This window comes from Scaptodrosophila lebanonensis, unplaced genomic scaffold (assembly GCF_003285725.1).
Source record: "Scaptodrosophila lebanonensis strain 11010-0011.00,11010-0021.00 unplaced genomic scaffold, SlebRS2 tig00000024-arrow-pilon, whole genome shotgun sequence".
Classification (NCBI taxonomy): domain Eukaryota; kingdom Metazoa; phylum Arthropoda; class Insecta; order Diptera; family Drosophilidae; genus Scaptodrosophila; species Scaptodrosophila lebanonensis.
Window position 1 is genome coordinate 3,547,259 of NW_022060538.1, and position 27,428 is coordinate 3,574,686.

At 37.9% G+C, this 27,428-nt stretch overlaps 2 protein-coding genes across 2 annotated transcripts in view; both read left to right on the forward strand.

The window, feature by feature from the left end:
• Window positions 1-1,039: 1,039 nt before the first annotated feature.
• LOC115621209 (vesicular acetylcholine transporter) lies at window positions 1,040-16,827 on the forward strand. Its single transcript, XM_030514791.1, has 2 exons — window positions 1,040-1,653; window positions 13,776-16,827. Exon 2 carries the CDS (start codon window positions 14,310-14,312, stop codon window positions 16,050-16,052), a length of 1,743 nt encoding a protein of 580 aa, XP_030370651.1. The 5' UTR covers window positions 1,040-1,653; window positions 13,776-14,309; the 3' UTR covers window positions 16,053-16,827.
• LOC115621934 (choline O-acetyltransferase) overlaps window positions 1,452-27,428 on the forward strand; it is a gene marked incomplete at its 5' end in the record, with an annotated part of 42,659 nt that continues 16,682 nt past the window's right edge. The window contains one exon of the mRNA XM_030515781.1: window positions 1,452-1,653. Coding sequence (XP_030371641.1) covers window positions 1,452-1,653 — 202 coding nt within the window. The remainder of the gene's footprint in view (window positions 1,654-27,428) is intronic.

Sequence of the window (27,428 nt, forward strand, 5' to 3'; positions counted from 1 at the left end):
TGCTATATTCCCCACTTCCTTTTTTGGCTGGCCACTCACGCAGACAAAAGGACGAAAAGTTGCGAACAACACGTGTGGAGTGAGGTTGAAGGATACTGCAGGATGGGCGGCACTTTAAGTGTCAGCAGATATTAATCAGAGCCATTTGTAGCACAATTTGAACAATGCCGTGAGAGAAATTGCTCCTGTTGTTGTTTGTATTTCAGAAATTAATAAAATGGCCGTGCCATTTCGTTGATGGCACTAGCAGCCAGGTTCACTCACTCCCCCTATACATATATATTATATGTACATCTGTAGGTATATATATTTTTGTGTGTTTGAGAGAGCGGGCCTGTAAAACAATTACATTATGCAAACTAAAGAAAAAAGGTAGCAGAGTAATAAAGAATAAGTAAACATGATATGTATTTGGACGCCTTATATAAGCGCCAAAAAGCATGCAACAAAAAATAGAAGAAAAAAATACACACAGACAGGCAGGTGAGGAAAAGCAAAAGCACAAAGAAATTGATTTTCGTGTAATGTGCGCCGAAAACAAATGCAGAGGCACAATAGAAAAAGCTGAAAAAGCTAGTAGCAGCCAGCTAAGTTCAAAGCGAATAGAAATATATTCAAATGTGCTCAACCGGGCGAGCGTAATGTGCATGGGAAAAACGGCAGGCGAGCCAATTGGTTGGACTGCCGTCTCGCAGCCCACACACTTGAATTGGCGCATGCGCTCCCCCACGACTCTGGTACTCATAACGATTTATATTTGTGTGTCGTCGTGTCCTTTGGAAAGGTTGGCGGTGGGTGGCAGGCCGTTGCTGCTCTAGAATTCCAGGCTGAATACCGACAAAATAACGGTATACAAGAGCGCAGCTGCCGTGGCCGCAGCCGTTGTCGTTGCCGTAGCCGTAGCCGTTGCTCTGACAGACAGAAGTTACCTTTGCTCCTGCCCGGACGAAACAACGCACGCTGCTGATTGCCGTTGTCGTCGTTGTCTGGTCTCACACACACAGCAGTGGAAATTCAGTAATAATAATAACAACAACAACAACAAATATAGTCATTAACAAAATTTATCAAAAAGAAAAGGAATTTTTTGTTCGCTGCAAAAATAAGTTGAATTCAATAAAAAAGTTGTTTCTAGATATTTTCACAACGAGTGCGAACCGTGGCAGTGTAGTGTGTATGTGTGTGTGTTGCGTGCGTGTGCCTGCGTCCTTATGAGCGTGTATACGTTAACGGTTTCCTCGGACCAAAGCGCTAAATAATTCTTAGTTTTATATAACCCGCAACACCAACAAAAAGAAAAGGCAAAGGTAAAGGCAAACTGCAGTGGAAAGTGTGTGAAAAATCAAACAAGGAGCAGGAGGCGTAAGTCCGTCGTGAAAACCGTTGCCAGCAAAACTCGCGCGCGCTTCTCCAGCGAAAATCAGAAAACACAAGTCCCAGCGCCCAGCTGAACGTATCGAACGAACGTGGCGTCCAACGAGAGCAACAACAGTGCCGCGGGTGGCAGTGGCAGTGGCGCAGAATCTGCCGCACTGTTCTCCAAACTACGTAGCTTCTCCATCGGCAGCGGGCCCAACTCGCCGCAGCGAGTCGTCTCCAATTTGCGCGGTTTTCTAACACATCGCCTCAGCAATATCACACCTAGCGATACAGGTTAGTTAGACATCCTTAACTTTTTGTTGTTGCTGTTACCATTTTAATGAGTGAGTGACGACGAGGTTGCTGCCTTGCCTCAAGTGCTTACATAACCCGGACACGAACGCTGCGCTTGTCAAGACAAGCGATGGCGAGTGCGCTCGGAATATGCATATAATTAAAATTAAACAAAAAAACGCGCCACTACACAAAAGATGCAAGTGTGTTGTCCTTTGCCAAACACATACACACACACACACATGCAGACAAATACACTTCCATATAAAGGGCAACATTTGCTACACTTCACAGGGTAGACACACGTTCTATTTATGAGCCAGCAAATGTTAAATTCAACTCTGCTCTGCACTCGTATGTATGTAGGACTGTGTGTATGTAATATTGTATGTATGTAAGTCTGTTTGTAACGACTGTGATGTTGAGTGTGGAGTTTTTCAGTGGAACGAAATGGAATGAAACAGTTGGTCGCCTAACGTCCGATAGGCAACCACATGTGCGCGCTTGTTATGTAATTCGAGTACACGAAGCTTTTGAAATCTTGAAAAAAGTACACCCTAAATAAATAGTAGAAGGAATTAAATTTGTAAAATTATGCTGTTTTATAGAATTGGGTTCTTATATAAAATATTCACAGATGTTCCTTGGTAAATTTTTATTGATTGTTATTTATATAAAGGCGGATAAATGACAGTAGCAATGGATGTTGAATAATTGACAAACTCAGTAAAGTAATTATTTATAATTTTTTCTACATTTTAATCAATTTGTAATTTAGCAAGCTTTGTCAGAATACATCAAAACTGTTAATTAGTTAGATGTATATTTTTCGAAAATTGGTCTAACTCGGCTTACGAGAATTTTTATGTATTTGGAAACATAATCTACCTTTATAAAGATGAACGTTTGAAATACTTATTATCGAGCTTTTATTTTCATTTTATTGAAAACTTAGTAGCACATAGAAACATTTTCTAGGACACTCAAAGCAAAGGTTTTAAGACCCGTAATTTTTGGAAATTTGCCTTTTTTAAACATAGATACTTACAAAATTATTTTTGTATATACTGAAAGAAAGCGTTTAAAAATGTAGTTCTGCCTGCTAAGATTTTTGAAAATCCTATTTTTATCCTAGAACATATAGCCGATACGTAATGATATTGGAATTTGCTGTTCCAAAGCACATTTTTAGGCACAAGAGAAGCATTTGAGATATTTGGAAATCTCCCTAAGATTATAAATTTATATGTAAAAAAAAAAAAATAATCATTTGGTTATCATTTTATTTGGATAAGTATGTTCCTATCATTGGCTGGAATTGTCGCATAACTTTCAACTGTTGTGCTATAACACATAATGTTTGTTTGTTTCAGGTAATATCCGAAAGTCAAAATGCAAATAAAAAAGCTTACGTTTAAGCTATCGTTCGTATCCTTCAATTTTTCAACACTATAGGTTTTGGCTAAAATGTAGGCTAGGCTAGGACTGTTTGTGCTAACAAGGGGAAGGAATAAATATATTTGCCAGCAAAGTTATTCTAGAATACTCGTACATTTTGCAAAATAAAACTGCACTTTTTTAAAATAAAATGGAGTAAATAAACATTATTAACAACTCATTGACATGACAGAACAAATATTTTAAAACAGGTTTCAGCGTTGCAATTGTGCATACATTTTAGAGACCCTTTGGTTAAACAAATTTACGAATTTTTTATATTAAATGCTAAATGCAAAATTTTTGTTTTTTACTGTGGTTGGTTTTCTGTTATTTTATAAATTGTTAGTATATCTGAGCTTTTGTTATTTTAGCATTTTTATCATGTGAATGATAAATTTGGTTAAGATAGCTGTGTTAAAATTTCGAACAAAAAGCCTTCTGTTACACTTTTCTGGAAACTTGTAGCCGAGATCTGTAAATATTGCAAGTAAATAGTTCTATTCATTAAATGCTGATTCAGAACAGACGCAGTTTCTTTTAGATAATTCACATTATCAGAGTACCCGGAAATAACTTTGTTTCTAAAGCAATTCGGGTACTTTTCACTGCACTGCTACCTTTACTTATGTATATCGACCACATTCTTCTGCTTCGCCCGAATTCAATATACACTATGGCAGAAAGTAAGTCGCAACTTCTAGTTCTACCACATAGTATGTAAGTTTAGAATCCAATTTCAATTCCAAACTGATTCATCACTGTCAATGGGGAATGATAACTGCGTAGTTTTGCTTTTGTTTTCCGAGTATGTATGTTTGCTGATTTCCAAGAATACACACACAAGCGCAGAATAATTCAATTTGATGACATTTTTATCGCCAACAAGAACTTCACAGAACACTGACTAATTGCCAAATTTGTTCTGTACAATCACATAATCAAACGAACAAAAAAACAAAAACAAAAAAAGAACTTGACACCCACCTGAGAATAAATTGAAAAAAATGAATTGATAACCCAGAAAAGAATCTAAAAAACACACATTTCGTGCCGTGAACAAACAAGCAATTAAATTGTAAAATAAGTGAAACAACTATTATTTGATTTATTGCCGCATTGTTTTGCTAAACCAACAATTGGTGTCTAATTGGCGCAATTTTATAAAGCTATGTACATACTATATGTACAATTACAAGTAAGTATAAGAGAATTGGAGTCGCCATGGCCTGGAGCCCTGGGCGCTTTTTATGGTCTGGCAGACCATAAAACAGCAGCAAACGAAAGAAGTTGGTTGCCAGGCCAAGAAACCGGCAGAGACAGATTCGTGTTATTAGATTTCATGTCTAATTAAATTTGTGTGTTTTGCCATTAAATCATTAAAATTATCGACTTGCCTAGTTGGTGAAGGCATTTTCGTTAGTTGAACTTCGCGTTCAATTCAACCTGTCCGGGTACATTTTCTTTGCTGTTGCTGCTGCGAAAGCAACTGCGGCTGTGGCTGCTGCATAATGAAGGCAATAAATATAAATTTCACATGCAAACAGAAACAACAGCAACAACAACAACAACAGCAATACAACAACAGCCTCCACTGGTGTCGTCATTATATTGTTTGCGTTGTAGACGCGTTTGTAACGCTGTGTGTCGATGTGTTCATAGCGGTTTCATGTCAAAACAAAAAGGGAGACGCACCATCATCGCTCGAGGGGTGGCAGCATTCCCCCAGCCGGGCATAAGCTGCCTAGCCCGGTCACGGGCAGAAACACGGACACGCTGACGAGTGCGGAGGGTCGGTGTGTTCGAAGTGGAGGCCGGAAGGTAGCTCGTAATAAGCTAAACGAGAAACAAGTAACGCATTTGTCTTGATGCTGTACTGATAAAAAATCCCACTCCCATTTCCACTCCCATTTCCACTCCCATCCAAAGAAGGGGAAGACCGTTCCTTCGTCGTTCGTTCGCTCTTTTGGGCATATTGAGCCATCAGCAAAAAGGGACGAATGTCTGTGTCTGGCAGCAACATCAAAAGTCGTTGCCGGGTAAGGGGGCACATGCTTTATAGGGGGCGGGTGGCATCTGATGGTGTTGTTGATTGCCGCGCATTTGCAGCGCCACAAATGTTAGCATTTTGCAACAACTACTATGCAGCATGCCCATAAAAGTGTCCAGAGATAGAGACAAAGGACTAGGCATTTAAAATTAGCAATTTGGCTGGCATCAACAATATCAATCAAATTTACTTTGGGGACCGGGACCAGGACCAAAACCCAGACCTAAAATGCACACTATTCTCACAGTTACTAAATTATGTTCAACATAGGATATTGCGCTTGAGGTCCAGCAAAGCAAAAACGTAATTTATTATTGAAAGCAATCCCAAGAAGAAAGTAATAAATGTTGCAGGTCGTATGTAATTTATGTGCAAATCAATTTGTAACATAAGCCCAACAAAAATGAAAGAAAAAACCCGACACCATGTTACACTTGGAAAAAGAATTTACTTCAGCTTTCAAAGCAACCAGTAGACTATTTTGAGAAAGCAGGACCGAGAATGAAATCTTGTGATTGGCTTACTTTTAACCACAAATAATAATGACCTTTATAAAACCCTATTGTTGATAGTGGCAAATAGTTTGTCATATAAAAAATTGAAATAGTCAAAGAAATTCTAGGTCAGCGCTTGGTCTACATAAGTACATTGATTAGGCATTACTTCTAGCCATCATTCTTCGGATTCTAGGGATTCTAGGGACTTACAGTAATTACTTCCTTTTTTGTTAAAAATCAAGCATGTTGTGACTTTGGTTTTATTTGTAAATTTTGGGAGCAATTTATTTATTTATGTTAACGTGTTGGCCACTTGTGATGCCTAAATTGCGTTTGGTTTTTTATTCAAAGGTCAATTTTCAATTGCTCCGTGTTAGCAATATTCTTTGCTATTTCCATAATCTGCGTTTTTGGTATATCTGTGAGATCTTTTAAGAAGAGTTTCCCTGGACAAGTTTGAGTGAATCTCTAAAATCGGGGCAATAAAGAAGGTAGTCTAAGCTATTTTACTCTTCCTTAACTATATCGCAATTATTAAATGATATTCCGAATGCCCCACTGCCGTGGAAACTTCAATACTTTACACTTTTACGAGTTAGCCATATCAACATAGATTTTGTTCTTATTCAATATTGAAAAATGTTATTTATGTTTAATTTATCTTTTGTAATTTTCTTAATGCGATCGTTACTAATTTGCAGTGTAAATATTTATGAACTTATAGTTGAAGTTTCCTCCAACAAAGTTTCCTTTCCTGAAGTAACAAATATTTTCTGAGTGTCAGTATTAGAAGGGGTGCGAAAAACTGCACACGTGTGTGTTTGTGTGTGTGTGTGTGAATTACGCTTGTTACACAAACACTCACGCACATTGCACATGAGAACATTAGGCGCCTGTTATATAGGCACTCGGACACGCCCAGTTAATGTTTTGATTTATACTCACTGTACGCCCCTGTTCTGTATCATAAAGACAAAATGTGGGCGTTAAGTTAGCGCTGCTGGCAAATTGCGTCAACGTTGAATCTATGTAGGTATGTACGAGTAAATGGACACATTTACTATTATGTACTTGTGTCTCTATGTATGTACTTGTATTTTACGATTATACAACAAAAAGTCCAGAGAGCTCACGAATAAGAAGAAGAAGACAGAATAATGCTGCTTATCAAGCACATGGCCCGAGGGTTAGCTGCCTTTTTTTTAGCTCGGCTCTAATGTTCTCGCCGCTAAGTGCTGGCGCATCCATTGGGAATTGATAAAAACCATTTTGGGCTAAAACGCAAAACAACAACAAAAACAATGGCACAAGTAACGCGAACAACAAAAGCAACGCGTTAGGCATCAGTGTGCACGGACACGTTTTGGGTATCACTAATGTTTTGGAGGATTTAAAATTGTATGGGCCTGGAGCAGAGCTTTTAAAATTCGCGTGACAGCCACGCGCGTTATTTGCCTTTTGAAATTGCTGGCGTATTTTGTTTCAAATTTGTTTTTCCGTTGTAGACATATTAAAACTTTGGCAATTAAAGTTGAAAAGCTACCGTGCCACCCAAGCTGGCTTTCTCGGCAAGGTTGCGGTCGCCCTCATGCTAGTCTAGCAATTAAGCTAACCCAGTTTTAGTGTGAAATCGATAGACCCGAACCCAAGCCAATAATCGTATGCATTGCAAGACACATGTCTGCAAAGCAACAACAACAGCAATCACAATGACAATTAAACTTGAAACACAAACGTCACATCATCGCCGTCTTTGTCGTCGATGTCGTCGACGTTGTCGCTTCCTTTGGCATGGCAGACAAAAGAGGGTTAAGGCCTAAAGCACTAAGGGCGCAAACAGTTCGCATGTTAATCGATCAAGTGAGCCAAACAATGGGCCAAGTGGCTGAGCTGGAGAGTTGGTGGTGCTTAGTAGGTAGGGGTAGCTTGTCGCGCTTGGTGCAACATAGAACAATGCTTCTCAAGTGCCTCCACGTGTTTGGACGCCCTTCTGAGCAGTGCCATGTCGGTACTTGCAACAAATGAAAGCACATGCACTTAATTAGCCTGCACACACTACTTTTAAGTTTTAAAAAAGTCTTATAGTAAATTCTTCAGTGTTATCTACGGGGACTGCAGTGATTATAAGTTTTATTATAATAATAATGAAATATTTCTTACTTCTTATTAATTCTCTCACAATATTATGATTTAAATTAGGTTATACTTAGCAACTCAACGTTTAATCATTATTTTTGAGCAAAAAATAAAAGTTATGGAATAATTGTTGCTCAAAAATAAAACTCAGTTTTTCAGTGAGCCAAGACCAACCATTATTTATGAACTTTAAAAATATATCTTAAAAAGTCATTCATTTATTTTTAGCCTTTTAACATGTTTATTTAATATTAATATTATTCATGAAATCCACTATTTATTTAATTTTACAAATATTAATATTATTAATTATTTTACAAAGAGACACTTCTGCAGTGAGTCTGGCGTAAGCTTGCATCTCAGATCTGATAATATTAAAATATTAGTCATTACTGCCTAAATAATATGCATATATTCATATACAATGAGCTTAAGGAATTAACTACACATTGTGCTGGGCCTACGATTTAGTAGAACCTGAAGGTTGAACAACTATAAATATTCGATATTTCTTGGTGTTTTTGCTATCGCCATACATAGCTTACTAAAATCCTCACTTCGTTTTTATTAACTATTATCCAAAAAACACAAGACTACATTCCCCACTCACTAGCTATATTATCTTAATGGAACTAAATTGTGAACAAGGGTATGAAAGCTCACAAGACATTGAAATGCTTTAGGAGAAGCTGTAAGCTTTCAAAATTAATTTATTGCAACACTCTGTTCAACAAATTGAGCGCATAAATCGCCTTCGCACCATCTATCAATGTAGACGTGGGCATGCAATTAGGCAATACATTAATAGTTTCGTAATATAGTTGCTACACTGCGCACCACAAATATGCGCATGCTTCAATGAACACAGACCCACACAGGATGATAATTGCCAGAGCTTGTGCAGCAAATAGACAAGGCCAAGCAGCAGCCCAACCCCTATCCCCTATCCTAGCCATTCTCTAGGCCATGTGAGCCACCACCCCTTTGGAAGCGATGCGCACACTTGAGCAAAGCAGCTTACAACACTTGCGGACAATTTTACAAGCCGTACGGCGGGGGGGTTGGTTTGCCTACACACTTGTAAGGATTTTCCATGCCTTTTGTCAAGTGCCGGGGCGCTGAGTGTGAAAAATGCGGCTTACCATAAACATTATGATATATTTTATTTGCTGTTTATTTCACATGGCTCTGCTGAAATGTCCGCACACACATGCGCACTCACAAAACTCATAAATATGTATTAAGAAATTGTTGTTCTCTTATATTTAGAATTTTTTTATGATTTACTTACTTGGCTTTGTCCGGCCAAAAAGCGCACCAACTTGTGCAAATGGAAACCTTCTGCAGGACGAACTTTTCCATCAACTTTGGCTACAATTTCACTGCCGTTGCTAACGCAAACCCAATCCCATTTTCATTCCCTTAGTCATTGCTGTCTCATTGAAAATGCAAACAGCAAACAGCAAAAAGCAAAAGCAAACTCTGGGGCTCAGGTAATGCTTTACCCTTCATGAAAATGAAATTTTATTTTACGCTGATTACCTCGTCAGACGGCGCGTCACGCCCCAAAAAGCCGCGCACAGACAACGACAACGAATAAATGTAATTTCGTCCCTGCCCCTTTCAAGGGGGTCGCGCCCATACTGAATAAACATTATGACAGAGCTGTTTGCTGTAGTTGTTGCCCTTGTTGTTGTTGCTGTTGCTGTTGCTGCTTTGTCGTGAAAAATGTGGCGACCAGGAGGCAGTCATCATTTTGGCAACTGCTGCGCCCGTTCCCATCGCAACAGCCACAACCACAGCGCCTTGCCTTTCAAGGTGAACTTTGGCGTCTGCTTCTGCTGCCACATATGAGAAAACATAAATTCAGGCCACCAGAGTCCTGTCAAAGGGAAAATACGTACTCTACGTCTTGGCTCAGCTGCTCCAGTTGCCAAGGGGCTCCAATTGCAGGCACAAAATTTCATTTGCACGATAAGCACGAACATTTTGTCTCGTGCACTCTGCATGAGATTAAATTTCAACAGAATTTATAGGAAATTTATGCGAAATACACAGTATCTTGACTTGAAGCTGATGTTATCATGAAGCACATGTCGTGTATTCAAAGAAGAATCCTTCAAAGTTATTTAACAAAATGCGTTTTCCAAGATTTTAATCAAGACGTTACCTTTGACTAAGCCGAGCAAATGAAATAAAATTTCAAAATGTTTTCAAATTCAGTTCGTGTTTCAAGTAGAAATAGTGGCAAGTGCTTAAGGTAGAGATGGCTATCTTCTGTTTTCTTTTAAAGCAATTCAATTAAGGCCACATAGTAATTTTATTTCACCTTATTTTACAAGGGCTATACTAGTGATATAATAATGGACTATGTGAACGATTCATGTAAAGCCTTGCACAACTTCTAAAGTGAAATTATGAAAAAGTAGTTGTTGGAGAAATTGTTGTGATGTTTTGATGGCCATTTAGCTTCAACGACTCTCTCTCTCTCTCTCTCTCTCTCTCTCTCTCTCTCTCCAAAGTTTATTTTGTTTCAAATGATTGGGATAGTTTTTGTTGTGATCCGCATTTATCCTTTAATATAAATTATTATGTTTTCAATATTTTTCGGTATTTGTTCTTGCCACCATAGAAGTCACAAGCGATTTCTTAATGTTGGAAAGGTTTTCAATCAGTGTTCAGCATTTTCATTATTTTAGGTGGGAATAAAAAATTTAATATATTATTTATATAAATATTGTAATATATGTACAAACACACCAGTGAAGTTGCTATAGAAGCTAATTGCTTTCTGATGCACCCTAAGTCCGTTCGGCCTATTATATCTTTCTAAACTTGGAGCAGATTTTTCATGCTGAATATTCGAAGTCTGGCTTTTTTAAGCAATTCTGTAAAATTAGAAGTAAGTTGTACGTTTAAACTTTAATAAAATATAATAATGCAGAATTTAAATTTCATTTAACATTAAAAAAAAGTGAAATACAAGTTATCTAAACTAATAACGTTTTGTTCTTTATGTTTTGTGAGTGCTATTTTCTACGCTGTAAGCCTTTTCATACAAGAAAGCTGAATATGATCGAGTTGGGCTGTTAGCTTGAAAAGTTGACAAGAAATACATTTTGACATTGATTATTATAAATATCTGTCCAGTTGGCAGCGTTCACCTGTGGATGAATGCCACCACGGTTTTCATAAGACCTGTCAGAACACAAACAAATTGTCGCCACCCGTTTCCGGTTAACTGCAGTTGAAAAGCTGAAGCTTGGCTGGGTTTTGTTGCGCTCGGTTGAACTTGAACCCAATGCATTGAATTATAAATGTAACATGAAACAAGTATTTATTTCAATGTATAATTTTAATAAACCAAACTCATGCGTATAGTTTGCACCCCCTCACAGTCTTATGCATAATGTATACACACAAAAGATGGTGCCCCATCTACTCCGATCTGCGCGCTGCCTGGAGTACCTTGTTAATTGCAAGTGGGCGCTCTAACAAGGCCAGTTTCATGTTGCTGCCCGTTGGGGTTGCCACAGAGGGCGCAAATATGAAAAGGAAACCAAATAAAGCGCCCAAGGATAATGAACAAAGAACGACAAAAGCGACGAGCCAGAGCCAAAGCCAGAGCCAGAGCCAAAACTGTGTGGCACATTCTCGATGAATTTAATGTTGAGCAAATGTTTTCGAAAGCCAAAGCAAATGTTTGTGCTAGGTAGCTGAACAGAAATCCACAGGCAGCTTAAAGAAACAAGCCGAGCACCACTCATCTCCTTTTTACGGTGCATTTCAGCCTCTGGGAAATTCGTCAGTTGTCAGCCGGAAAAATCAATAAAATTACAAAAGCGTAAAAATAAACGAACTGAACATTTGTTCAACATATATGAGTATGTGTAAAAATTTCGCTCGATGTGTTTGTTATTATTACTTGTATTGCATTAAATTTGTCGTTTTTGTATTGTGCTGCCTTGGCCTTATTAAACATTCGAATTTCAGGTAGGCACACGTTTCTGCACTTGACTCTCGAGTAGCAACCACCGCGTAGATAAAAGGGACTTTGGCAACCACCCCTAGGTCAAGTGTTGCGACTGCTCCTCACCTGAAAGGCAACAAAACAAAAAATATCTAAAAATTAAAGTCGTTGCTGGCAACCGCCTTGCATAAAATAACACACGTAATTGACTCATGAGTCCGGGGGTGGCCCACGTCTGTGGGGATGTGGGTTTGTGTGTGAGGGTGTGCGAGTGTGCGGATGTTGTTACCGCTTGCGGACCTACCCGCCTTTTGTATGTACAGCCCCCCTCCTCCGCAGGATCTATGCATTTAGATGAGAGTACGACATGGTCATGAAAATTTAATGATAAAACGAAATGTTTTTGTTGCGTCTCCGACTCGAATATGCCGAACCCCCACAGAATTGGAATGGAGTCAGACATAGAAACATATTAATGCCCTGCACACGTACTGTCTTTATGGCTAGGCCGTGAAGTTGGGGCATCATGAAAATTCAAGATCGATGAGCCTTGGGGTGGCATTAGTATTGATTAGAGGACAGCTATAATATTGGATAATCCATTTTTTTATGTTTTTATTATTTTATGTCTGCAAACAAAATTTTGAATGCATAGCTGTAGTGTTCAAATGTTGCTTGAGAACTGTTAATTCACTTTTTACATATAATGCGCATCATTATAATTTAAAATTTAAATACAAAATCTACTATTTTGCTCTCTACTTGAGAATTTCTCAGAATATGTATTTTTTAACTTCTGAAAACAAATAATAATAATTAAAACATAATTTGAATATTTACTTTCTCGCTAAATATCTAATAGAATATTGAGCTACTTTGTTTAATATTCATATTAATGAAACTCAGTTTATTATCCGTTTATCAGTTTTCAAAAAATTGTAAACAAAATCAAATAATAATCAAATATATATTTGCTGACAATATTCCAAACACTACTCTACACATATAGGAAATATATGCTTGCTTATTTTTGTTGCGATCGGCCGGAAGACCATTTAAATAATATTGTTAATCCATTTCTTTGTAAGGGTCACCAACTAGGTGTGTCTACTGTAAAAGCTTCAACCAGCAAATGAAATGTATTTATTATGCTGTCAGTATGTCTGGCCATGTGCTTAGCAACATATTATTTAAAGTTTCGCCACATCAATTTTTGTACCTTCGCTGCAGGGCAACAGCCATGATTCCAGTGGTAGGCGTGGGTGGTTGATTGTTCCCGAGTCCAGGTTGTGCTGTTTGCGTGCCGTTGAAGTGGCACTTCCAATTTTTCGTGCAAATGTGGCCCTTTGTATTGGGCCGGCAGAGGAAAAGCAATGATTATAATTACAGCGTCGCGCAGGTTTTTTGATGAGTGCCCCGTGGTCCGTGACCTGAGCCCCGAGAACGGGTCGTGCGTGCACGAGGCGACTGACGAGGGCCTGCACGTGGTTCCTTTATTTATTTAATTATAACTAATGCACATTTAAGGGCTGAAGCTGATGGCCCTTGGGCCGAAAGCCGATTAAAGTGCCCACGAAACATTATTGTAATTACAATATACTCGTATACATTTATACTATATATTCATATGCATATTTGATGAATTAATTACATGAATTTTAGTATTTGGTTTATGATTGAAATGTGTGTCACTAGTGCAACGAAAAATGTACTTAGCTTGAATGTAACATAGTGCAGTAAAAGCAAACGATAAGAAGTGAACTCGAAATTATGAAAAATATGTCCACTAATTAATTAACAATACAATTTTTTGTTCACCAGCAGACATCCTTTTGCTACACAGAAACAACATTTCAATCATAAAAGCGAGCAAAATACTAGAAATAAAAATATATGAATGAAAAAGAAAGAAAGAACTGTACTTAATTGTTGCCTTCTACCAAAGTACTAAACGACAAACAAATTTTTATGTAATGAACGAAAGGGCATCAAAACAAAAGACTAACGAAATCTTGTTTCTGTGTCGTTAAAGGTTGTCCACTGGGATGCCAACTTGCACACCAACAACACGAAAACATGTAAAGCCACATAAGAACAGGAAGAACAGCAGCAGCAGCAGCAAGAACCACAAATACAGTTAACCACACGTAACGACAAACCACCTCAAAGCGAGCAAATTGATGTTGAACTCGGGCATTGTGAGCAGAGGCAGTACCCGTAGCAACAGCAGCAACAACAATTAACGGAACGGAAACGGAAGCGACCACATTGTAGCAAGCGCTGCACAATATCCGGCAGACATGAAATTGGCGAGCGAGCGAAGCGCAAAAGCGAAGGATATTAAAACTGTCTGTTAACGGCTCAGTCAGTCAGTCAGTCAGTCAGTCAGACCAAGAAGCTGAGGCAAATTGCCCCGAAACATTGAGTACAAAAGCAAGCAGGAGTGACAAGAAAGGAGCAGCACATTGCTAGCGAGGAGAAGAAAACACGAAAAGGTAAAGGAAGCGGAGCACGAGAAGCGTGAAAGAAAATTTGAACGATTCCAAGTTAAATAGCAACAACCACAATGGCCTCATTTCAAATACCTTTGATCAATCTGGAGCTGCGCGAGGTGAAGGAGATCTTATGGGAGAAAATACAGGAGCCGGTGAATCAGAGACGCCTGATCCTGGTAATTGTCTCGATAGCATTGTTGCTGGACAACATGCTGTATATGGTTATAGTGCCGATTATACCCGACTATCTGCGTGAGATTGGCAGCTTCGATGATGGACCGACACCTCCACCATTGCGCGACAATCGCACCGGCCAAATCATACCCGTACATCATGACCATCACGGGCAGGACTCAGCCACAGGCATACTGTTCGCCTCGAAGGCCATTGTGCAGCTGATGGTGAATCCGTTTTCGGGCGGACTTATCGACAAAATTGGCTACGACTTACCCATGATGATTGGCCTAACCATTATGTTCTTCTCCACGGCAGTCTTCGCTTGCGGCAGCAGCTACAGCGTCCTCTTTTTTGCCCGCTCGCTTCAGGGTGCGGGCTCTGCGTTCGCCGATACCTCGGGTCTGGCCATGATAGCGGATCGTTTTACGGAGGAGAACGAACGCTCGCAGGCATTGGGCATAGCGCTGGCCTTCATCAGCTTCGGCTGCCTGGTGGCACCCCCTTTTGGAGGTGCGCTTTATCAGTTTGCTGGCAAGGAGGTGCCCTTCCTCATATTGGCAGTGGTTTGTCTGCTCGATGGCCTGATGCTGTTGCTGGTCATGAAACCGGTCAAGGACCAAATCAAACAGAGCAAAGAGGTTTCGGATCAGGCCATACCCATTTGGCGTCTGCTTATGGATCCGTATATTGCCGTTTGTGCCGGCGCCCTGACAATGTCTAATGTGGCGCTGGCCTTCCTGGAGCCCACAATCTCGTTGTGGATGGAAGATACAATGACCACAGAAAATTGGAAAATTGGTATGGTATGGCTGCCCGCCTTCTTTCCGCATGTTCTGGGCGTGGTCATAACGGTGAAAATGGCGCGCAAATATCCACAGCATCAGTGGCTGATGGCCGCCGGCGGCTTGGCTCTAGAGGGCTTCTCCTGCTTCATCATACCGTTCTGTAGCGGCTACAAAATGCTGATGCTGCCCATCTGCGTCATATGCTTTGGCATTGCGCTCATCGACACTGCCCTGCTGCCCACACTGGGCTACCTGGTGGACGTGCGCTACGTGTCCGTCTACGGCAGCATCTACGCCATTGCGGATATATCCTACTCGATCGCCTACGCTGTGGGGCCCATCATTGCGGGTGGCGTGGTGGAGGCCATTGGCTTCACAGCGCTCAACTTCCTGATTGCTTTCTCAAATCTGGCCTATGTGCCGGTGCTGCGCAAGCTGCGCAACATCTACGACTTCAAGCCGTTCGAGAACGAGGCGAATATCTTGATGCAGGATCCGCCAAACAAGGAGTACCAGACGTACGTCATGCACGATCAAAAGCCTGTCGATGGCGAATTCAAGAACCATCTGGAGTACGGCCAAAAGTACCAGCAGGATCAGGAGACCAATCTGGACGAACAGCAATACGACTATCAGCAGCAGCAAGGCTATCAGCAGGACCAGAGCTATCAGGCCCAGCAACAGGGATATCAACAGCAGGGCTATCAGCCGGGCTACCAGGAACAAGGCGGCAGCTATGCACAGCAGGCACAGGCACAGCCACAGCAACGGGTCGCAAATCCTTTCCAGCAACAAAGTGGCGGCAGCAGAGCACCCGCCGGACCGGCGAATCCCTTTAGACAAGGATTTTAAACTATTGTCTTACACAAAACTAGCATTAATTTATGTTTGTTTGTACATTCTCGAGCGCATTGTTTGTACATTTCGTTAGAACTTTCTTGATTTTTTGTTATCGTGCGAGACACATTGACACTCAGATACACACACACACACACACACACACACAAATTCATATTTATATACATTATGCAATGCTAATATGCATACGACTCTATTACATAGGCAAGTGGTACGTACACTATAACAAGCATAACATAACATACATACAAAGGTATATACATAGTACATATATGTATGATATACATTTATGAACAAATTGCAAATATTTTAAGCAACAGCTAGCTAATGCAATACACCGCACGAGTTATTTGTATCATACACCAGTTGAACTATACATAATCGTATACATTTAGCCATACATACTATATAAGTTAATGCCTAGTGCTATATAGCGCGACTGAACCGATCGAACGGTACAGATCGCCTATGCCCTATACTCAGTACGCAAGCAGCCGTTTTCATCTCGTCTATCAACGTAATGTGGTTCGCCACAGTAAAGCTAGAGAAACCAAAGCATATTTATAGTTAGGTCTTTATTATGTATGCACGTATATGTACATATGTAGGGTCTGCCTTACTGAGTGGCTCATTGATCACACTATGGAAAGAAAAGGTGTTTTACTCGTGCACTCAATTTTCAAAAAGGATATTTTCAACAAACCTGATTAAAGCTGTTGATTCACACAATTTCATTCAAATTTTATTCACATTATTGTTCATGTGACCAAGAAAGTACTCTAAATCTTATTATCAGTAAATCTGAATTATTAATTGCTTAATCGTTTGAGATTTACTTTTCAAAATAAATGACCTGACCTTCAAATTTAGTAGTTTTAACAAAATGTTGTATGAATCTAAACATTAGTGGGTCCTAAAACGGCAACATTTTTTCTAAGGAACTTTAGTTTTGGCAAAAATATGCTTTGAATTTACATTTCAAGTTTGTTGAAATCTTCAGAATAATATAAATATACTGATATTTATTATGCCGTATTGAACACGTTCCTGTAAAAATATCCGCCTCATTTAGAAATTAAATACGAAAACATTGTGCTCATATATTTGAAAAGTAGAAGATACTTTTATACTTTTAAATATTTATTACAAAAATGAAGATTTGTTTATAGAAAAAATGTGTCCATTTCAAATCAATGGAAGAATCCAAAAGAAAACACTATTTTTAGCTAGCATGGGTTATACTGTTGATTTCTTAATTTACGGACTCTGGAATACCGACTAATTTCATCTCTAATTCAGTATTGAGGAGAATATTGTTTTTACATTTAAAGCAAAAGGATGACATGTTCGATAGGAACTTTTCTAATAAATTTTACCTACACCAAATCTTTCCTATTGCTAAAAGGGATTATCAAAATCTATATAGAAAGTGATCCATTCATGAACTCTTCAGCCTGCATATGTACATAAATCAGCATACAACTTATACAAGAAATTTAGAAATGTAAGCGGCATAGCTGAGCGGACGCCACTGCGCCACAAGTGCCGCCGCTTCACAAGCAGTGGCATCAATATCGCAGACATATCACAAGTTGCACAAATCGAAAACCCCCCAAAATTCGGGTGCCATTGTGGCGGACTTGTGAGCGTTGCGAGTGACGCCCGACCAGCTGTGCCATATGAGTTTGAAAATGTTTGCAATTTTTAGTTTTGTCGGCTTGTTGAATGCAACCGACCTGTTCTTAACATAAGACACAACCAAGGTAACGATACATATCAGAGTCCATCAATGGCTCGCCTGTTAAAATTACCAAAAGTGATATTAATTATTGCTATATTTAGTCTACACACAACTACAAAAGTTGTCATATCGATAACATATTTTTAGGCCACAACTAATGTGCATAATGTTACATTTTTATTATGTGTGTACATATACATATATACATATATATTAAAACAAATATCTATATATACATATATACAAAGTGGAAGCAACAACTTGAACATATTAGAAATTTCATATTTACCTACCAATCAATTATAATTTGCTTGTTGGCTCTATGAGCATAGAGGTTGCCCGAGATCGGGCGGCCACCATAGCAGCTCGACGACAGCATAGCATGGATATGTGTACCTTGTATAAGTATAACTGAGTACATAAGCTAGTAGCTAATTAACTAATACATGCATAAGAGTGTGTAAATCATACAACATACATACATACATACTATTTATATCGTATTTTTGATTAACTGAAACAAGTTCAATTCGTTTCAATTGCACCAACCTTCTAAGGCAGTTTACTGCACTTACGAATATATTATACACCTTTTAGCCTGATTCAAAAAAAAAAAGAAAAAACTATACATTTATTTACGAGTGTGTAGACCTATCGATAAGTAACTGAATTTTTATATACATACCTACAATTATGCATAAACATAGTTGTCATCATCTACATATTTGTAATGCAATTATATGTAAATGTATGTACACAAAAATATTTAGTATGTACTATATATTTTTAAAGGGTATTACTCGACTTAAATTATATTGGAACTTGAACATGTTATATCCGTAAACATATCAGTGAAACGGCCATTTTCAAATAACTATCAATGCTACTATACATACATATATACAGGAGGGTATATAAAGTATCTTATGTAATACATAAGCAATTGCATAGTTCTACAAAACTAAAACCCAAACAGGAAACAGTTTTATATAGAAGCAAACATACTTTTAGCGAATGCACTGATTTAAAATTAACTGATTTATAGTTGAAAAATCCTCAATAGCTTATAAATATTCTATTGAATTATATGTATTTTTGAAAAAGGTAAGAAAACACTATATTATTTTTTTAACTGAAAACTAAAATTACTCATTTAGTTGCACACTTCGAAGCCCCTAAACAAAAAAATTTCCATAAATCTGAAACATTAATTAATTAATTTATCTTTATGTTTTCAATGGATTTAATTTCTTAATGCAATACACAATGAAATATTAATGAAACGAAATATAGCTCCTCTACCTATATACATACTATACAAGGAAATGTATAAATAACTCTAGTAATAAAAGAAAAGCATAATGAATAAAACTCATGAAAAAATCTCCCATCAAAAGTATCAATTAAAACGACGAACGGAGTTGAAGTGTAACAAAAACCAACTATATATACAAACATATATACAAAACGATTAAAAAAAAAAATAGTATATACAACTAAAGAAAGATATAATATATGTAACATATAAAACGTAAAAAAGGATATAATATTAAATAGTTAATATATGAAAAAATAAATGTTTGTAAATGTATTGAAATCTATTCAAAAGCAATACTTTAAATAGTAAAAAACAAAAACATATACATGCATGCTTATAACAATTACCAAGTTCCCGATATGTTGTGTAACTGTGTGGAAGAGTAGGTGAAATTATCTCTGATCCAAGAACATTTTGAAAAGTGCTTATGCTAGAAAGTATTAATGGTGTTCATCGATTACTTGTGAATTGATATCAGTTTTTAAAAATGAGTTTCTTGATTCTCTCCTATTATTATTCTACTATTTTATCTCTCTCTCTTTCTCACTCTAAGCCTATTTCATTGTGTATGAAGAGTTTAATGTTTATTTAACCTAAGTCTTCATCAGAATATTATTATAGATGGACTTAAAATTGGTAAAAGCACTGTTTATAAAAGAACAACAGAATTCTCACATGTACACAGCGTATCGGGAGCATGGGAAATAAATAACAAACAATATTAAGCAAGTCGTTGTAAGGTATGCAGCACTCTTCTTTGCAAACCAAATTTCAATTTCATAATGTGTAAAAAATTTCAACAAAAACTATACATAACAAGTAACTAAATTAAAATCAGTACAAACCGATAGCATATCTTACATTGAATTGCTTGTAAATATCATAGCTTCAATGTATAGCAACTGCATTTGTTTAATTGACCCATACCAACTACTTGTACTATCACCAGCTATCCTGAGCAGTTATTGAAAGCTGTTTGAGCCTTACAGCTTCTTTCCAGCAAAGCCTTTATAACAGGCACTATTAACATAACAAACTTTCAGAGACATATGTATCTATGTACATATGTACATATGCATGATAAATCTTCCAAAACGGGTTAAATAAGTATATGTGTAGAAATGCTATTCATTTATATATACATACCTAATGTAGTAGATAGTTGACCCGACCCGGCAGGTCTACAGAAGTCGTACGGCAGTGTAAAGTTCGTTGTATATTTCAGAACTGACTGTACGGTTTTGGAGCAGTCGCAAAAGGTCGAGGGTGTATGTAGCTTAAAGAGTATGTAGCTATAGTAGTGCCGGCAATGTGTAATATCGTACGAAGCTGCGAAATGACGACAAAATTAAGCTCTCATAGGTGTTGCGAAGTATAAATAATGAACAAAATTAACATTAATACTGTAATTAACTAAAATCTGACTTTTGGCGACACAAATTCATTTACAAAATGTAACTTCACATGGTAAACGTGTTGAATGTTCAATAGCATATATATAAATTATATCTAAAAAGTGTGCATTAAATTATATTAATTTTGAATTAAAAAGTATATATGTAAATTTAACAAAAACAAAAGAAGTTGTTTCTGTTTATAGACACCGCACTGAAAACTCGACAGTGCATTATATACAAGTACATATGTAATACATACATTGATATTGTGAAAACGTTTCGATATACATAGATGCCACTGAAGTTTTCTAAGTGTTGTGTGTGAAACGGCGTTTAGCAAAACTAATTTTAAATACATACGTACTAGAAAACATGTTTATAAACAAATGAATGCCCTAAATAAATGCCGCCTAAGTTCATTTTTGTATATAGGCAGGAAAACTTAGTTTAAAACTTGACTATTGATACATGTTTTTAAAGTACACACAATAAATTACTAAATGAAAATAATCGGAAATAATCGTTTCTGCTAATGTTATAGGCGTTTGTGTTAAAACTAAAAATCAAATAATTAATATTAAAATCCAGTTTTAAATTAATATTTGAAACAAAATTTAAACTCCTATTTAATTACCCAGTTCTGTAATGTTGCTGTTCAATTTGAAAGACTACCCAACTATTTTCTATGCCATATTATGTTTCTGTATCTATCTTAAATACAAACATATTGAAATCATATACATATCGAATAGAAAGCAGTTAAAATACTTTATAGCTAGATCGTATTAATTTCTTTGCATCCCAAACTTGACAGACAACACAAATATTATGTTGAACAATCAAACAGATATGTAAGCATTTGCCATTGACATATGCAATTATTTTCCATTTGCATAATTAACAGAATATTAAAAGCCTTCAAAAAAATCACACACACATACACTGGCAAGCAAACAACAATTTTAAACAGAGTTTAGTGCAAAAGGCAATGTTATGAATTATAAATTGTACGAATAGCAAACAAACATAATATACATACATAAATGTATGTACGAGTATGCTTATGCCTTATGTATATGGATATATGGTAACGATATGTGCAAGGCTACAAAAATAATTAAAGCTTTTACAATAAAGCATAATTACAGAGCGACAAACATACATACATACATACCACACATACAAACAAATACTATTGAAATATAATTGTTAACCATGGAAAAAATACATATGACTTTTATTGGGAAAGCTGCAATCGCTATATCAGGATAGAGCAGTGATTCGAACCAGAATTAAAATCGAACTTACCTCATCACTGTATCACTTATGTGGTAAAATGCATTAAGGGAGACATTCCAAGACTACCATTTCCTATGTGGATTTAAATTATTTGTATACCTGATAATACAACTATTTTCATTTGACTTTAATTATTGATGTTCTAAAAGCAAATTCACATTGAATGGAATTCTCGTTCCAAAGGACATAAAGGCATGAATCAAAATCAAAAACTCAATGGAAAGCGTTTCTAGAACAAAACTTCCACCCGAAGAGAACTTGAAAAATGCGGCGAAATGTGAATTCGATTGAAAATAAATGCCACTGAAGAATAATAGAATAATAGATAAAATCTATACCATTTATTCGTTAGCATTTTTAAAAAGATTCTACTTTTTAGATATATTATTGCAATACTGTCACCGATAGGCAATTTTTGCCATTAATTAACTAATGCAAGTTGAGTGGCTGTCGGCAGTAAATACAAATTCTATGCAACTTGGGATAGAAAAGTTCTCCCGAGGAAAATCAAGCTACATTTTATGTTTAACTGCAAACTGAAAGCACAGGAAAGTTTTGCAGTTAGTTTGCTGCGGTGTCTGCTGCCGACTATGGTGGTGGTTGCTGCTCATCAAAGTTTCCAGGGGCGTTGCAGGCAGGTGGAAGGAGAAAATTGTGTGCGTAGCCTGAGGCCAGAAATTTGGACATGGACTTGTTGGGGCTGTAGAATTGTGGCTTTCAATACACATACATATACAAGTAAGTGTGTGTGTTGAGTTTGCAATTTCCATTAGCAACTTTGCCGCACGTCACGACCGAGCAACACGCACGAGGCTGTGTAGACAGAAAACTTTATTATTGTGGGGGCCCACACCACAAGCAAGCACGAAGGTAAATATGTATGTAAGAGCATCGATTTGGATAGACGAGTATATCTGCCAGCTATTAGTTTGCTATATTTTTGTATGAGTGTGTGTAGAATGTTTTCTAAGAAATAAAACCGCAAACAAGTAACAAAGTCAATAAGTAAGGGCACGTGTGCCTCAATGAGCGCAGCTCCACAGCCGCATTTGTTTGGCCAACTCGTTAAACGTAAAATTTTGGAACAATACGTAAGCAATTTACGCTTTCCGCTTGTCTCAATTCGCACAATTACAACGGTTTTCAATGCTTCAATGCGACAGTTAATTTGAGTTCGCAGCACAAAAGTATGCTACGCTTTTGTGACACGTCATTTCGGCATTCGAAGAATTCACAAAAAGCAAGGCTAAGCTGAAATGCGAAAAAAGGCACAATTGCGTGCCATGCACCGCTTTGGCCAAGGAGTTGTGGCAAAAACAAAGCGCAGCCCCAAAAATATAAAGGCAGTTGTTTCGTCGTCCTTGTTGTTCGCATTACAGACAAAAGCCGGCCCGAAAAGCCCCAGAAAACTCTAAAATGTTGTATTGAAGCAACAACGTAAAAACAGCAGCGCTAAGACCGTAAAGGATTTACGGCTCAATTCCTGCGTGCGTACGCGTGTGCGTGCGGCAGTTAACAAGAGCAGCAGCACCACCATGGGCAATTCTGATTTTTTTGTACCATAAAAATCCTACACATCAATCAAAAATCCAAACGTTAATTGTTAAATACTATACACATATTGCTATTTTTCTTTGTTTCCTATATATTATGTATTTTGTTGATTGTAAATAAACCCTTCTTAAAAATAATAATTTAATTATATTCGTTACTGTCTTAGAGTTAATAAATAGGAAGCAATCAATTCAATGCCACGAATTTTCCCTTCTGTATTTAAAAAATAATGGAACAAAATAAATATTTTTCATAGATCCTTTTAAATTTAATCAATCTCAATATTTAAATGCAAATAGATGGTTCACATCTTGTGGAATTATCTGGAACATGAAAATATACAATAAATCGAATAGTCCTGATATACTGCACTTTAATGCGAAAAACCATGCTGTGCCGACTACTGTAGTCCAGAGTCACCCTCAGTGCCATACATATTCCGAAATACATAAAATTGAAGCCCTTTACTAGTGAAGAACGTGAACAAAAGGACCATAGGAAAACTCATTCATTCTTTCTTTCATTCAGTCGACAATGTCACGACCCCAACACGACGGTACCAGTCGCAGGACCAGATGCTCCTGCTTCTGCTTCTGGCCCAGCTGCTGCGGTTGGGCTTGAAACGCGTGTCTAGCTGGTGTTTTATGTAGTCGCAACGTGTCGCCTGGGCTGCTTCAGAGGATGGTATGAAGGGTGGCTATTGGTTGTATAGGACTGGCGGACTGGGCGGAAGCAGAGGCGGAGACAGAGGTGGGTGTGAGTTCGCATACCACAATAACTCGCAGACTCGGATTTGTTTTGCCTTTTTAAATTCTTCTCCTTCATTTGCTTCGGTTGCAGTAACGAGAATTTTCATCGCCTATTTGCCGAGGCCTTCTAATGAGCTTCTGGCCTTCCCCATTTCCCCCTGTCTATCTCCCTTTCGCCTGGCATTTGGGGCCGGAGAGGTCGACTGTAGCTAAATTGGAATCATGCCAGCAGAAACATTATTTTTCATTGGGATTACATTTTTATCGCGTGCCTTGACAGACGACAGCAGTTCCCTGTCGTCTCTAGGCATATTCGTATTGCTCTTTGTGGGGACGGGACGATTTTGAGCGTGATTTTTGTAGCTTAATAATGAGCCCGTTGGTTTATTGACGCATTTTATTGCCCTATTTGAAATTGGGGGCGTGTTGGCAATGACAGCGTGCATTGGCATTAAGGCGTGAATTGTATCAGCACATTTATATAAGCATGTGTGTTTACATTTCTTTATTCTTAGTCCTAATCATAATGTGCTAATGCATCGGGCCTGTACCATAACTGCAAATCGAATTAGGCAGCATACGAGAGTAACAACTAAAACGTACCGTAATGTACTCGTAAATGAAAAACCAATCTCGAATGGACGCAAAGTTGTCAGTGATGCACAAATTGAAGTTGACAGATCAGCATCAAATGTACGAGTAAAGTAAGAGAACAGCTTCATCCATGGCACCAATCAAAGGGCGAGCAGACAGAAAGGCAGACAGGCAGAGAGGGAAAACGGAAGCGGAAATGCGCCCTGTCTGCATGTCTGTAATGGCGCATGAATATTTGATTAGCTGCCTGCCAGCTTGCGCCAAAATTCATGCCATCAATCAATCAATCAGTTGGAAAATTGTATTGAATTGAAAATGATGCATGGTTTTTCTTTTAGTGGCCTCGCAATGTGTACTAATTGGGTGTGCGTATCTCGTACTGTGGGCAGAAAGTTGCAATGTGAAATGAAATTTAATATTATATTGCTCTGTACAAGCTATATGCCAAGTCACAAGTCCACCTCTGCAAAGTAAGCGTAATGGGAAGCTGTCAAACACACGCCAACACGCCCCAAAATGTCGCGTGGTGGGCTGGAGCCACGAGCATGAAAGGTTTAAAATTGCAACATGTCGGCAACACTAACAAGTGTCGAGAAAGCGAAACGCAACACCCCGGCAAGGGTTGCTCGAGAACTTTTGGAGCAGGTTATTTTTATACTCGAGAGAGAAAGAAAGATTTCTTGTCTCACTTACGGCTAAGCTTATTTCAATATTAAATATCTTATTTTAATGTCGATTGGGCATAATGAAATCACATTTAAGGAAATTAATTCAATACGATTTTGACGAAATAATACACCTGCGGCTTGTATTTTAAAATGCATTTTTTCTATCAGTATAATATTAATATAATATTAATCTAATTTTGAAAACTTTGGAGAAGCTTAGTTAGAAGTGGTGCTCTTTTACTGTCAAATTTTAGAAACTGTTATCTGTCAGATGCAGATAACTCCAGCATATTCGTAAATGTTGCTTTATCTTCAGAATCACGAACAGCAGCTTTTAAATATTTTCTAAAGTTTCAGTAGCAAATAGAAAGATAATACTCTCTCTTGATGTGTTAACTGCTATTACAGTGTTTCTCTAGATATCTACATTACCCTTAAGGAGTGGTTTTTCAAAGAAATGAAAACACTTTAGACCTGAACTTTAAAGAATTCGTAGTTCGACATTTTCTACTTTAAAAAATGTGTTTTTCTTAAAACAAAAAGAGCTACTTAGCAATAGTAAATAGGAAGTTTTTAAATCAAAATTGGTGTAACCTTTACGTGTACTCTAAATTAAAAATTTAAAAATTTTCAAAGGATTTCTCCATTTCACAGATAGGCGATCAGGGCTGGATCATACATACATACCATACATAACAACTGTTCCAAAACAGTCAGCAGCTTTCTCACTAATAGGCTGCAATTTACATATAGAATAGTGCCACATATATTAGAAAAGTCGTCAGATATAATGTTTACATATATTTAAGTTTCCGGTTTTACATGTGTAATCGGCCTTTCGAAAATGATAAACTAGATAAAAATTGCAAGATGTCGTTTTGCCATTGGTCAGAGCTTCTCCAATGTTGTCTTAGGGATACTTCTGCCTGTTAGTTATTTATTTTTGATTACTTGCACAACTTCCCTCGGGTTTCGGCCCTCCGTTCTAGCTGATATGTGTCCCCTGCTTGGGGCACATACAGACCGCCCCCACATGCCCCAATTGGCCACGTTGGACAGGTAATTTCATGTGCAAAGCGGTCTAGAGTTACAATTTCGCCAACGGCATATGAGTCCCATGTCGCGGCAATTCATTTTCATTAAGCTACACACACGCGCACTTAAATTGGGCCCCTTGGCACTTTATGTTGCAAAAATGTTTTTTTCATTTTGTGGTGCAGCTACGAAGCTTTCTAATTGGAATTTATGCATTAAAGTGTTTCAAGTGGTTGCCGTCAGACCCAAAACAGCATCAAAGACAAGGACCTGTCCCAGTAACAAAAAATGTTTATAAATATATGCATATAAAACAAAAGAAAGTTTGTCATAAATATCACAACTTTTTTCTAAATTGATAATTGCGTTATTAAGTGAACATCATAAATTTTCTGCAACAGGGCCAGAGCGATTGCTATGAAATATTAGCCAGCCAACCAACCTTACCGAACCGCAACCGCCGGCTTAATTACTTAATTCTTTTCTCTTCTTTTTTTGTTGCTGCTCTGCGACGTTATGCACATTTCCTAATACAATTTATTATAATTTGCTGCAAACTGCCAACGCGTCAAGTCCCCCTACTCCGCCAATGGTCCACTGAATAGGCAGACATTGGTAAAGTTTGTAGCGTCACTAACAGGGCAGCGTGGCATGCGGCAAGTAGACACTGAGGCAGCCAACTGGTTAGGGTTTGTGGTTACTGTTGTTGCACGCCTCATGAAAAGACAACAAGGCGCAGCTTAACAAAGGAGCGGACGCTCAAATTGCTGCCACGTGACTTCATTGTGTGATTACCTCCGTTAGCGGCACCCACAATGCGTGCGGCTGGGTAGTTGCTACATTTTGTCAGTGGCTGGTGGGCTGGTGGCTGGTGGGGGCATCTTTAGCGAGATAATGAAAAAAGGATAATAAATTGCATTAAATTTGACATCATTGCATTGAGGGTTGCGCCATGATTGTCATAAAGGACAAAACCATTTTTATTAATCAAATTATGCATGTGCTTAGTATTGTT